The sequence below is a fragment of the Bos indicus x Bos taurus genome, chromosome 11, assembly GCF_003369695.1.
Source record: "Bos indicus x Bos taurus breed Angus x Brahman F1 hybrid chromosome 11, Bos_hybrid_MaternalHap_v2.0, whole genome shotgun sequence".
NCBI classification, from domain to species: domain Eukaryota; kingdom Metazoa; phylum Chordata; class Mammalia; order Artiodactyla; family Bovidae; genus Bos; species Bos indicus x Bos taurus.
This window is the reverse complement of record NC_040086.1, coordinates 47,011,299-47,025,958: the sequence shown is the minus strand read 5'-3', so window position 1 is coordinate 47,025,958 and position 14,660 is coordinate 47,011,299. Positions and strand designations below refer to the sequence as shown.

Sequence of the window (14,660 nt, the reverse complement as noted above, 5' to 3'; positions counted from 1 at the left end):
TCTGGTGAAGGGACAGAGCTGAAGGGAGAGGACGGTATCCTTTTGGGCTTCCCTTGTGGCTTAGTGGTAAAGAATCCATTTGCCAATGGGGGAGACTCGGTTTGATCCGTGGGTCAGGAAGATCCCCTGGAGAAAGGAATGGCTACTAGCTCTGGTATTCTTGCCTGGAGAGTCCCATGGACAAAGGAGCCTGGTGGGTTACAGTCCACGGAGTTGCAGAGTTGGACATGACTGAGTGACTAAACAAGGAAAGTTTCCTTCTAAATCAGGTGTGTGCCCCTGCCTGTCAGTGGGGAATGGAGGAGGAGACATGATAGGAAGTTAGGATAGTGTGTCCTGCCAGAGCTTCCTTGAAGTTATATCTCTTGGAGACTCTGACCAGCTGGGTGGGCACCCACGGGACTGAAGACAGTACCATAATTCTTACGTTGGGTTGGGAAGGAAGTGGTTTTACCTGGCCTTTCTTGCTTTTGAAATCTGGCTGTCCTAAGGAGATACTCTAAGTCAGAAGGGTTGTGATGGGTTGCCTTGGTCTTTTGAAAAATCCTAAGTGTGTCATTTTTCCAAAAGAATTGATCATCTAGCATTTTTCTTATTTAGTAAGTTATTTGATATTGGTGTTCATTTTTAAAGTTGTATATGACATTAGTTGCTCAGTTGTGTCCGACTCTTTGTGACCTCATGGACTGTAGCCTGCCAGGCTCCTCTGTCCATGGGATTCTCCAGGCAAGAATACTGGAGTGGGTTGCCATTTCCTTCTCCAGGGGATCTTCCCAACCCAGGGATTGAACCTGGGTCTCCTGCACTGCAGGCAGTTTCTGTACCATCTGAACTACCGGGGAAGCCCACAGTTACACATACATGTAGATTGAAGAGTCAAATAATTCCAGTTTTCTTTTTTATTAAAAAGCAAAACACTCCTTTAATTCTCTTCCCGTCAGCACTGTCCCCCCGCCCCCCCCCCCCAACCCCCCGCAACCACCACTGTTTCTGGCTCTTTAGGCAGACAAACTTTTTTTTCTTAATAGTTATTTACTTGGCTGTTCTGGTTTTAGTTGGGGCATTCAGGATCCTTGATCTTCATTACGGCATGCAGGATCTTTGTGGCATGCAGGATCTAGTTCTATGACCATGGATCGAATCCACACTCCCTGCATTGGGAGCTCGTAGTCGTAGCCACTGGACTGCCAGGGAAGTCCCATAGGTGGACAAACTTTTAAAACTATTTTAGTTCATTGGATGTTTGCTCCAGAATCTGGAAACTACATACTTTTCTTGCTATTTACATTTTTTTTTTCAACTTTAGGTAATAATTCTACACTGAATGGGTGAAAGGAAGATGAGCATTTGCTTCTCTCTTCCCTCCTTGTTTCCACAGTTCACACACCCTTCTCCCAGTCTTCAGGACAGTCATATTCTGGTGAGGCTTACTGAGTGCTTACAGAAAGCTGATGTCCAAACTGCAGCTGAGCTGTACAGTGTGCTGTGGTTACGCTTCCTTACCTGCCCATTGTTTTGTTTTTCTGAAAGTTAAGTAAATTGCCTTTGGTTTTTTTTTTTGTTTTTTTTTTTTTCATTTGCCAGGTTATCTACATACTCCTTACTAATTCAGCCTCGAACTCTTAGCTACATGGGAAGTCTCACCTGTCTGGCCAGTAGATGTTCTACTCTTTGACTTTTGTCTTCTTGCCTGGGTCTCTGGTTGCTAGCAGCTGTACCTTGCTGTGGCTTTGGAGGTGTCTCCCTTCCTGCTCAGGAACTTACCTGTTCTGTCTCATTTTGGATCATCCAGTCCCTTGGTCTTGTTCCTCCTCACTACTCCCCCATATCCTTTAGTTTGTTTCCTTCAACTTTAGTGAAACACGTGTTTCATATCAGGGGTCCCCAACACCTGGGCCATGGACTGGTTCCTGTCTGTGGCCAGTTAGAAACTGGGGAAGCTTCATTTCTATAGCCACTCCTCATTGCTTTCATTACACCTGAGCTCTGCCTCCTGTCAGATCAGTGGCGGCATAATGGTGGGTTGTATAATTATTTCATTATATATCACGTTGTAATCAAAAGTTAGAAAGTGAAAGTTAAGTTGCTCATTCGTGTCTGACTCTTTGAGACCCCGTGGACTGTAGCTCACCAGGCTTCTCCGTCCATGGCATTCTCCAGGCAAGAATACTGGAGTGGGTTGCCATTTCCTTCTCCAGGGGATCTTCCCGACCCAGGTATCAAACTGCATTGCGGGCAGACGCTTTAACCTCTGAGCCACTGAGGTTTACCCACATTGTAATCAAAATGCGCAGTAAATGTAATGAGCTTGAATCATCCCCAAACCACCTTTCCACCCCTGTGGGAAAATCATCTTCCATGAAACCCATCCTGGTGCCCCCATCCTGGTGCCAAAAGTGTTGGGGACTGCTGCTTCAGATAGCTACCCAAGTGCACGGGGTGCAAACTTGTCGGCACTTTGGATGTCTGAAAATGTCTTTATTCTAGCCTCTCTGGGACTCAGGTATTTGGGTATAGAAATCTATGCTAAATCATTTCTTAGTTCTTGGTTCTGTCTGCTGGCTTTCAATTTGCTATTGAGGAGCTTGGTGCCATTGATTCTTGATCCTTTGTATGAAGTCTATTTTTCATTCTCTCTGAACTCTTAACACCCTTATATTATCTTTATCTCCACTGTTTTGAAATTTCACTTTGGTGTGGGTTTATTTTTGTCCACTGTGCTGGGCACTTGCTGGGACATGTCATTCTACAAATTGACCATCTTCAATTTGGGGGATTTTTCTTTTTCCCTATTATTCCTTTGATTTTCTTTTCTGTTTTCTCTGATCTTTCTTTTGGGACCCTTGTTAAGTCCTTGGTGCTCATGGCCTGTTTTGTCCTTTTGTCTAACCTTTTATTGAGCTTTTTCTAACTTTTCTATTGAGCTTTCTTTAGTTTCATATGTTTAATTTCATGTAAGAACTCTTTTTGTTGTTCTCTGAGTAGTTTTTGTTTGTTTGTTTTATGGGTTCAATTTTTCCAGTTTCTTCTCTAAGCTCCCTGAGGATATTAATGCTTTTGTTTTTGTTCTAAGATCTCTTCTCCCTCTTATCTTTCCTCAGAATTTTGTTGTTGTTGTTGTTTACAGTTTGTTGGAAGTATAATTTACAGACAGTACAATTTACTCTTTTTCTGGTACTTCCCTGATTGTCCAGTGGTTAAGATTAAGAATCCACACTTATTACTTCAGGAAGCATGAGTTTGATCCCTGGTTGGGGAACTCAGATCTCGCATGCCATGTGGTACAGTCAAAAAAAAAAAAAATTACTCTTTTTTAGCATGTAATTCTGAGTTTTGACTGATATGGTCAAATCACAACCAACACAGACAAATATTGTTAGAGTGCTTGGTCTTTTCTTTTTTTAATTCTGGCACTTCTTAATTCTGGTGTTCTTCAGCTGGCTGCTTGTTTTGAACACTAGCAGACTAAGAAGCTGATTGGAAAGCAGCCCTCAGGGTGAGGCTAGCCCTTGCTCTCGGCTTGTCTGCCAAGCCCTTATCTTGGGGGGAACTTCTGGAGTCAGATCATTTTTCTTTCCTTTGACTGGTCAGGTTTCCTAGTGCAGACTGCCCAGTGCCCTTTTAGAAGGGGTATGCATAGCTGCCATGTCCTGGGAACCAAATAGGAGAGGAGGGTGAGAAGACATCTGTCATTATTCAAGACATAAACCTGTTTCTGATTTCTCCCATTTTCAGTGTTGTTCTTGTGCTAGATGGAAAATAAGTACCTGCTACGTTTTGTAGTGTGTTTTTGACTCTGGGCTTGATCATATTACTTGTTTTGCCAATGGAATGTGTCATCAGTGGGTTGAAAAGTGCTTTTGCTTTGGGGGATTGGCCTTTTTGCTCCTGAAACCTTTCTTGTTGCCTTGTGAACAGGCCTCAGCTAACTCCCCTGGAGGGTAAGAGGCAAGTGAGTGAGGTCATACTAGAGACTTTTCAGTCTGTCCATGGAATCATGAGAATTAATAACTATTTGCTCTTTTAAGCCTCTTACTCTTGGGGTAGCTACTCCACAGCAAAAGCTCACTGATGGAGAACCCCATCTTCAGCTCTGCCTGGCAGCCCAGTCCCGAGCCTGCTGTTTTGACCTTCTCCAGGGAATAAACATGCTACTTTGGAAGAAGTGGAGAAAGATGAGAAGCTATAACAGGTTCTCAAATAGCCTTTCAACCAGCTTTCCCTTATGACTTCCATTGTTGCATCTGAAGTTCACAGTGTCGCTGAGTTCCTGGAACCTTTTGGGGGTTGCTTCTTAGCTTTCTCCAGTACAGGTTTAGGATTTCTCTCCCTCATTTTTGCCACTTACCATTGTTCATTCAGGTATGACCTAAATCAAATCCCTTATGATTATACAGTGGAAGTGAGAAATAGATTTAAGGGCCTAGATCTGATAGACAGAGTGCCTGATGAACTATGGAATGAGGTTTGTGACATTGAACAGGAGACAGGGATTAAGACCATCCCCATGGAAAAGAAATGCAAAAAAGCAAAATGGCTGTCTGGGGAGGCCTTACAAATAGCTGTGAAAAGAAGAGAAGTGAAAAGCAAAGGAGAAAAGGAAAGATATAAACATTTGAATGCAGAGTTCCAAAGAATAGCAAGAAGAGATAAGAAAGCCTTCCTCAGTGATCAATGCAAAGAAATAGAGGAAAACAACAGAATGGGAAAGACTAGGGATCTCTTCAAGAAAATTAGAGATACCAAAGGAACATTTCATGCAAAGATGGGCTCGATAAAGGACAGAAATAGTATGGACCTAACAGAAGCAGAAGATATTAAGAAGAGATCTGGCAAGAATACACAGAAGAACTGTACAAAAAAGATCTTCATGACCCAGATAATCACGATGGTGTGATCACTGACCTAGAGCCAGACATCCTGGAATGTGAAGTCAAGTGGGTCTTAGAAAGCATCACTATGAACAAAGCTAGTGGAGGTGATAGAATTCCAGTTGAATGATTCCAAATCCTGAAAGATGATGCTGTGAAAGTGCTGCACTCAATATGCCAGCAAATTTGGAAAACTCAGCAGTGGGCACAGGACTGGAAAAGGTCAGTTTTCATTCTAATCCCAAAGAAAGGCAATGCCAAAGAATGCTCAAACTACCGCACAATTGCACTCATCTCACACGCTAGTAAAGTAATGCTCAAAATCCTCCAAGCCAGGCTTCAGCAATATGTGAACCGTGAACTTCCTGATGTTCAAGCTGGTTTTAGAAAAGGCCGAGGAACCAGAGATCAAATTGCCAACATCTGCTGGATCATGGAAAAAGCAAGAGAGTTCCAGAAAAACATCTATTTCTGCTTTATTGACTACTCCAAAGCCTTTGACTGTGTGGATCACAATAAACTGTGGAAAATTCTGAAAGAGATGGGAATACCAGACCACCTGATCTGCCTCTTGAGAAATTTGTATGCAGGTCAGGAACTAACAGTTAGAACTGGACATGGAGCAACAGACTGGTTCCAAATAGGAAAAGGAGTACGTCAAGGCTGTATGTTGTCATCTTGTTCATTTAACTTATATGCAGAGTACATCATGAGAAATGCTGGACTGGAAGAAACACAAGCTGGAATCAAGATTGCCGGGAGAAATATCAATAACCTCAGATATGCAGATGACACCACCCTTATGGCAGAAAGTGAAGAGGAGCTAAAAAGCCTCTTGATGAAAGTGAAAGTGGAGAGTGAAAAAGTTGGCTTAAAGCTCAACATTCAGAAAACGAAGATCATGGCATCTGGTCCCATCACTTCATGGCAAATAGATGGGGAAACAGTGGCAGACTTTATTTTTCTGGGCTCCAAAATCACTGCAGATGGTGACTGCAGCCATGAAATTAAAAGACGCTTACTCCTTGGAAGGAAAGTTATGACCAACCTAGATAGCATATTCAAAAGCAGAGACATTACTTTGCCAACAAAGGTTCGTCTAGTCAAGGCTATGGTTTTTCCTGTGGTCATGTATGGATGTGAGAGTTGGACTGTGAAGAAGGCTGAGCGCCAAAGAATTGATGCTTTTGAACTGTGGTGTTGGAGAAGACTCTTGAGAGTCCCTCTTGAGAGTCCCTTGGACTGCAAGGAGATCCAACCAGTCCATTCTGAAGGAGATCAGCCCTGGGATTTCTTTGGAAGGAGTGATGCTAAAGCTGAGACTCCAATACTTTGGCCACCTCATGCGAAGAGTTCACTCATTGGAAAAGACTCTGATGCTGGGAGGGATTGGGGGCAAGAGGAGAAGGGGACTACAGAGGATGAGACAGCTGGATGGCATCACCGACTCGATGGACGTGAGTCTGAGTGAACTCTGGGAGTTGGTGATGGACAGGGAGGCCTGGCTTGCTGCAATTCATGGGGTCGCAAAGAGTCAGACACGACTGAGCAACTGATCTGATCTGATCTGATTGTTCATCAGTGGTCTAACTTTTGAAAACTGGTTGCTGTTTTCTCCTCTTTTTGGTTTATGCCGTTAAGAAAAATTCCTTTATCATAAATGTAGAGAGGTTTGGGGAAAGAGCTGAGCTAAATACAGGTGTTCACATTCAAGAAGTTTCAATTAAATTTCTTTAATTGGAAGGAAGTTTGATCTGTGTTTTTCAGATAGCATCCTCCCAGCACACCTTTGTGTTATCATGGTAATTAATAGCAAGACTGGAAAATGATGGCCAGTTCCAGTTGATCGGTTGGAAGAGTCATTCACAGTTCATAGGACTTTAAAAAATAAACTTGTTCAGAGGTTTGTTTTTTTCTCTCCCTCAAATTCAAACTTATTTTGTGTTACATTTAGCCAGCTGTAGTCTCCTGAAATGACTAAAAGGAAGCCAAAATATTTTATGCTCTATCTTTTAAACAAGTAAACCCCTAGGGACTTAAAGGATTTTTGTAGATTTTCCCTTCAAAGTTAAAAGATTTGGTGAGAGGAAAATAAACATAGTATTTAAAAGCTAGATCTGGTCTAAGCAAAAACAGCGTTTATTCACAATGGCCTTTAATCTCCCTCTGTAAGGTGATAGAAGGGAAGATGCAGAGTTTTCAGGTTTTATTGTAAAACTGATGAAAAACAGGAATGCTCGCCTGCCACATGCCACTGTCCTTGATCACATGAGGCATTGCAGGCACCAGCTGTGAAACTGCATTGAGAAGGCAGAAATTTATGATAAAGGAATTTTTCTTCCTGTCTTTTTTTCCAGAAGTATAAACTAATCATTAGCTTTCCTGCTCCCTGCACTTTTAAGAGCTGGAAGAGACACACAGGAGTTGTTTCATTACACTCTCAGGAGCCCCTCAGCATGTGAGCCTGGAGTATATGGTGTCAACAGATACTAATCTCAGTTGAGCACCTGTGGCTGAGCCAGCCATGGGTCCATGTTCCCACAGTAGGGCTGTGGTGTTGAATTCACTGCATTGGTTTCTCAGGGTTGCCATGACAGGGAACCACAGATTGAGCAGCTTAAAAAACAGAAATTCATTGTCTCTAGGTTCTGGAGGCTAGATATTGATTCCTTTAGAGGCTGTGAAGCTTTAGAGGCTCTAGAGCACAGGCTGCATAGTTGAGGAAGATGGGCTTAGTTGCTCCACAGTGTGTGGGATTTCCTCGTCCAGGAATTGGACCTGTGTCTCCTGCTTTGGCAGGTGGATTCTTTACCACTGAGCCACTAGGGAAGCCCCAATAAATCTTTTTTTGGGGGAGCACAGTATAATGCATTACACCCAGGGAGGAAGGAGTTTGTGCCACTCATGGTGATGCTTCTCTCCATGTGCAGGGTTGTGCACAGAGGCCTTGTGGGGGAATCCAGTCAGATATGGGGAGAAGAGAGTGCTGGAGGACCTGCTGATGGAAGCAGGCCTGAAGGGTCCCTCCTGAGTGGGATCCTTGAGGTCATTGTACAGGGCCCTTCACGTTGTGACTGGGGATTCAGACTGTTTAAATGGAAAGCAGTTGGCCTCCCAGCCACGTAAGACAGGCAGAACTTACCTACTGGGCTCCTTTCACATGCAGACTCTGGACAGGCATTGACTCAGGCAGCTGGTGGCAGTGGTGAAGAGGCATGTGGGATCTAGTTCCTCAACCAGGGGTCGAACCCTGGGTCCCCTGCATTGGGGGCATGGAGTCCTAGCCACAGAACCACCAGGGAAGTCTCATCATTTTTTTTTTCTTAAAGCAGGAGTTTGTACTGGGTAACTCCTTTTTGAATGAACTCACAATAGTTACTCACTCAACTATTGGCTCAGCTAATCCTAACTGCTGGTGAAAGTGTATATAAAATGTACTCTCACATACTCTGATTACCATCTAGGTGGACAAACAGAACATCCTCATGAAACAATAACACTGGCAAGTGGTGCAGGCAGTTTTTAAACTTCGTGTTAAATGAAAATGATATATTTTATACAGATTTCTTTCCCCCATAGGAATCATGATAGAATTGTTTCCTTCCATCAGTTTTCATGTAATACATTTGAATGTAGTTTAGTATTGTTTCTAACTAGTGGATTGGCCAAAAAGTTTGTTCAGGTTTACATCAAATGTAACATTTATGGAAGAACCTGAATGAACTTTTTGGCCAACCCAAAGTATACAGTTAACAGGGGTCATAGTATATATAATGGGCTTCCCAGGTGGCTCAGTGGTAAAGAATCCTCCTGCCAGTGCAGGAGATGCAGGAGACACAGGTTCGATCCCTGGGTTGAGAAGATCCCCTGGAGGAGGAAATGGCAACCCAGCCCAGTATCCTTGCCTGAAAAATGGACATGGACAGAGGAGCCTGGCAGGCTGCAGTCTATAGGGTTGAAAGAGTTGGACACAACTGAGGAACTGAGCACCAGTAGTATATATAACACAGTTTTATTTGTGATAGAATATCACACTGAGCTACATTCAGTTCATATCATTATTCCAGCATCTGTATTAGATATTCCATCTGTATTAGATATCTGTCACTGGAACAAATTACCCCGAAACTTGGCAGCTTAGAACAACAAGTATTTGTAAGCTCATAGTTTCCAGGGGTCAGGAATCTGGAATGGTTGAGCTGGGTGTTTCTGGCCTTGAGTCTGATGAGCTTGCAGCCGAATGTTGGACAGGGCTGCAGGCATCTCAGCTCTGCTTGAAGGATCTGCTTCCATGCTCTGTCAAGTGGATGTTGTGGCCTTACTTCTTCACAGGCTGTGAAGTGGGCCTTGTCCCCAGGGCTCTCAGTGTCTTCAGGGCTTGGCAGCAGGTTTTCCTAGCGTGTGTGTGAGAGAGGGTGAGTGGAGGAAGGGGTCAGAATCTTGAGGGAGCATGCCCTTTCTTCTTTGTAAACTAATCTCAGCTGGGGCTTGCCATCACGTCTGCTGTGTGCGGTTGGTAACACAGGACAACCTCAGGACGTCATGGGCAGGGATTCCCCAAAGGCATGAGTACCACAGTGCGCGGGGGCTTTGGGGCTCATCTTCCAAGTGTTTTTATAGCCTAAGGGTCTGTGATCAGTATCGTTTCTCCAATATCATGTTGGGAGAAACCTAGGAACTGAGAAATGAACCAGCAATACCTTGTTTCTTGTTTCCTCCCTTCATTATGTATTTCTCTTTCAAAATCATGAGTTTTTTTCTTTTGAACTTGATTCACTCAGCATTTTATTTTACCTTTTTATTATGGAAAATTTCAAACTTCAAAAAGGATACTGAATAATGCAATGAACTTCTGTGTACCCATTGCCCAGTTTCCACAGTGATCAATTGATGGCCAGTTTTGTTTCATCTGTATCCTATTCTCCTCTGCCTGTGTTATTTTGAAACGAATCCCAGACACAGTATAATTTCATTGTATGTATTTCATTATGTCTCTCTGAAAAATAGGGAGTCTTTAAAACATCTCCACAATACTTAAAAAATTAAGCAGTAATCTTTCATAGGATGAAGTAAAAATCCAGGATTCTAATTTCCCCTATTGTCTTATCCTTTAAAAATATTTTTCTACAGTTTGTTTGAATCAGGATCCAGATAGGACCCATACATTTCAAAGTCCAGGGTGTTTGTGTTTTATTGTTAGAGTCTTAGGATTTGAAGATTGACATTGGTCATTATCTATCCTCATCTTTTTATAGGTGAGAAAACTTGATAGGGGTCATGTGACTGGTTTATTTAAGATTAGAACCAAGACCTTCTCATTCTTAATCTCAGGTGGTTTTGACTTTAGGTAGAAGATATTTTCTAGACATGGCTTTTGGTAAAAAGGTTTCCATGCTTTGGTTGCTCCATATATTGAAAGCATATAGTCAGTGGTGCTGACTTGGCCACAAACATCCTGATTTTTCCCAGTCTGTTCTCTCAGTTTGCCGTGTTCCTCACTAGCAGCCATTCTGGTGTCCTGCCTTTACATCCTCTTCTAAGTGTGGGTATTCTCTTGCTTATTTTTATTCAACAGTGTGGCCTGGAAATTATCACTGTGTATCAATTTATAGTGATCTTCTGTCATTTTTTTTTACGTTATTAAAAAAATTTTCTTATGTTTTATAGATTTGGCTCTTAGTTTCAGTTCAGTTCAGTTGCTCAGTTGTGTCCTACTCTTTGTGACCCCATGGAATGCAGCACGCCAGGCTTCCCTGTCCATCACAAACTCCTGGAGCTTGCTCAAACTCATGTCCATCGAGTCAGTGATGCCATCCAACCATCTTATCCTCTGTTGTCCCCTTCTCCTCTGCCTGTGTTATTTTGAAGGGAATCCCAGACATAGTATGATTTCATTGTATGTATTTCATTATGTCTCTGTGAAAAGTAGGGGGACTTTTAAACATCTCCACAGTACTTAAAAAATTAAGCAGTAATCATTCATAGGATCAAATAAAAATCCAGGAGTCAAATTCAATCTTTCCCAGCATCAGGGTCTTTTCTAGTGAGTCAGTTCTTCACATCAGGTGGCCAAAGTATTGGACCATCAGCATCAGTCCTTTCAATGAATACTCAGGCCTGATTTCCTTTAGGATTGACTGATTTGATTTCCTTGCAGTCCAAGGGACTCTCAGGAGTCTTCTCCAACACCACAGTTCAAAAGCATCAATTCTTTGGTGCTCAGCTTTGTTTATGGTTCAACTCTCAAATCCATACATGACTACTGGAAAAACCATAACTTTGACTAGACGGATCTTTGTCGGCAAGGTGATGTCTGTGCTTTTTAATATGCTATCTAGGTTTGTCATAGCTTTTCTTCCAAGGTGCAAGCGTCTTTTTATATTCATGGCTGCAGTCACCATCTGCAGTGATTTAGGAGCCCAAAGTCTTAGCTTAGGAAGTTTTAAAAAGTAATGGTAATCTCCCCCCTTCCCCTGCCCCCTCATCCATGGAGAATACATTCCTAGACCCCCAGTGGCTGCCTGAAACAGCGGATACAACTGAATGTGATGTATACTATATTTTTTCATATACATAGATACCTGTGATGACATTCAGTTGGTAAATTAGGCATGGTAAGAGAGAACAACAACTAGTAATAGGACAATTGTAACAAGACACTGATAAAAGTTATGTGATCATGGTTTCTCTCTCAAAATACACTATTGTAAAATTTACTTCCTTTTCCATCTTAACTAGGCATTTACTCACTGTTGTCATAACTTTTGCAGTTTGGGTTGCAACAGTGAGACTGGCACAGATTTCTTTTTCCTTCTTTACAGTTTCATGGATGGAAGATTTGTTCTTACAGTTTTAGATCTTAGCAGCTTTAGCGTGTAATTTTTTTCCTTTCCTTACTAAGTTAACAACTTTGACTGTTGCGCTTAAGAAAGCATTTTATGGCTTGTCTTTGGTGTATCTGAATTGCCAGCATCACTATTGTGCTTTGGAGCTTTACCTTGGAGATAGTCCAGGTTTGGTTCCATTCCACTGTAATATAATATGATACAGAGTGAGCTACTTGAATTTCCCAGTGCGTATAGAAGTTATGTCTACACTCCATTATATTCTAGTAAGTGTGCAATAGCATTATGTCTAAAAAAGCAATGGACATACCTTAGTTTAAAAATATTGCTGAAAAAACGCCAAAGCAGTTACAGTAGTAACGTGAAAGCTCACTGGTCACAGGCTACCGTAACAAACATAATAATGATAATGAAAAAGTTTGAAATACCGTGAGAACTACCGAAGTGTGACACACAAAGTGAGCAAATGCTGTTGGAGAAATTGCACCCTTACGCTCCCTGGAGGCCGGGTGGCCACAGCCTTCAGCTGGTAACAAAGCACAATAAAGCGAAGCACAGTAAACCGAGGAATGCCAGTATGAAGTGCAGTAAGGGTTGGTTGAACACAAGCACTGTGATACTGTGACATCAGGCTGATAGCTGAGATGGCTGTTAAGTGACTAACAGGTGGGGTGTGCTGAAGAAAAGGATGATTCACATCCTGGACCAGATGGAGTATGTAGCAGAGATCTCATCGTGCTATACTCAAAGTGGTGTGCAGTTTAAAACTTGTGATTTCTGGAATGTTACATGTAAAATTTTTGGGTTGAGGTTGCCCATAGGTAACTGAAACCACAGATGAGGGCTACTTACTGTACTGTATTGGGCTTCCCTGGTGGCTCAGCATTAAAGACTGGCTGCTAATTCAGGAGACTCAGTTTGATCCCTGGGTCAGGAAGATCCCCTAGAGAAGGAAATGGTAACCCACTCCAGTATTCTTGCCTGGAGAATCCATCTCATGGTCAGAGGAATCTGGTGGGCTATAGTACATGGAGTCACACAGAAAGAAAGAAAGTGAAAGCTCAGTCGTGTCCGACTCTTTTTGACCCCATGGTCTGTAACCTACCAGGCTGCTCCGTCCAACCCCATGGTCTGTAACCTACCAGGCTGCTCCGTCCACGGGATTTTCTGGGCAAGAATACTGGAGTGGGTTGCCATTTCCTTCTCCAGGAGATCTTCCCCACCCAGGGATCGAACCTGGGTCTCCTGCATTGTAGACAGACACTTTACCGTCTGAGCCACCAGGGAAGTCACACAGAGTCACACACAACTCAGAGAGTAAAACAGCAACAACTGTAGTGTATTACCAGAGGCTTTGGAGGCCATGACATCATTTTAAGTAACAGGTCACAGAGGAGGGACTCTGTCTAGTGCTGGAGCAGAGTGTTCAGTAGGTGCTGTTTGCCTTCTTCCAGTTCCTGGAATGGGCCAACTTTTGCAATTCTCGGGGCTGGATCCCTATCTCTTGGTGGTTCAGGTTGGATTTGGGAGGGTAGCTCAGAGGTTAAAGCATCTGCCTGCAATGCGGGAGACCTGGGTTCAATCCCTGGGTCGGGAAGATCCCCTGGAGAAGGAAATGACAACCCACTCCAGTATTCTTACCTGGAGAATCCCATGGACGGAGGAGTCTGGTAGGCTACAGTCCACATGGTTGCAAAGAGTTGGACACGACTGAGCAACTTCACTTCACTTTGGTGGTACTGAGTGTCTGACCCTTAGATCCAAGTGGCTTCTGAGAACCCTCACCCTCGGTCAGAGATGATTACAGGTGCTTTTTCCTGTTCTCCACAGGCCCGTCAACTCATCCTGCAGTATGGCTTAACTCTCAGTGACCTGGACCGACACCCAGAGGTAAGAGAGGCTGCTGGGTTTTTCTGCCTCCTTTTTCATGACTGTCACTTGTTCGTGGGCTCAGGATATCTGATCAAGTCTAGGAAGAAAGTCAGTCAGCCATACTACCTCTTCTCCTGGGACTTTAGATATTAATCCTGGCTGAGGTCACAAGTGGGGAGGTTCTTAATTTCCAGGACATTCCCTGTGGTTTAACTGAGGGGGCTCAGAGACCCAGGACTTCCTGCAGCCCTCACACAGACATGTAATATGAGCAGGCTGGCCCTTGGAGTTTACCGCTAAATGGAGATAAGAAGCAATTGTCTGAGGCAAGCATGGGCTTTTGAAAACAGAAGTTTTATGATTAAGATGATTGAACACACAAGCAATCCAGAGACTGACGTTGAGGAGAGTGTGGAGCATCCTCACAGCTGGCATTTCCCGAGCCCTCACTGTACACTGTAACTCACTGTGTATGGTTATTCTACTAAGTGTTGGTCAGTACTAAACCACAGTCATCCCTCAGTGTCTGAGGGGCTTGGTTCCAGGACCCACTGTGAAAACCAGAATCCACAGATGCTTGAGTGCCATAGTTGGCCTTCTGTATTCGTGGTTCTGCATCTGTGTGTTTAGCCAACCATGGATCACGTAGTACTGCAGTGCATATGTGGTGGACACAATCTGCCTCTAAGTGGACCTGCACGGTTTGAACCTGACCCTGTTGTTCAGGGTCACCTGTATTTAAGCTCCTGTAGTTCGGAAGGTGGGGACTATTACCATCCCATTTTACAAATGTGAGAAAGGCACGGAGAAGGCAAGGTGTTTGCCTGAGGCCTTGCTTCTTTTAAGTGGGAGCCTGAGGATGAATTCAGGTGCCTCCAGCTCTAGAGTGCTGCTGCTTAGAGGGGTTTTGTGGGAAGAGGTGAAAATTTGAGCAGAGCTGTGATGCTAGGTGGCAAGGGCAGGAGAGAACATTCCAGCAAGGATGGGAACCCTGGGAGCAGCTCCAGGCTAGCATGTGGGCATATGCGGACAGTGCCCAGAGTGGCTTGGGTGTCTAGGACCAAGTGATAGA

The 14,660-nt window shown here is 43.4% G+C and overlaps 1 protein-coding gene and 1 non-coding gene across 2 annotated transcripts in view; one reads left to right on the top strand and one right to left on the bottom strand.

The window, feature by feature from the left end:
• RPIA (ribose 5-phosphate isomerase A) overlaps positions 1-14,660 on the top strand; it is a 35,168-nt gene that overhangs the window by 11,323 nt on the left and 9,185 nt on the right. Inside the window, exon 4 of the mRNA XM_027555476.1 lies at positions 13,547-13,606. Coding sequence (XP_027411277.1) covers positions 13,547-13,606 — 60 coding nt within the window. The remainder of the gene's footprint in view (positions 1-13,546; positions 13,607-14,660) is intronic.
• On the bottom strand, positions 12,932-13,003 carry TRNAC-ACA. Its single transcript has one exon. It is a non-coding gene; the product is annotated as a tRNA-Cys (tRNA).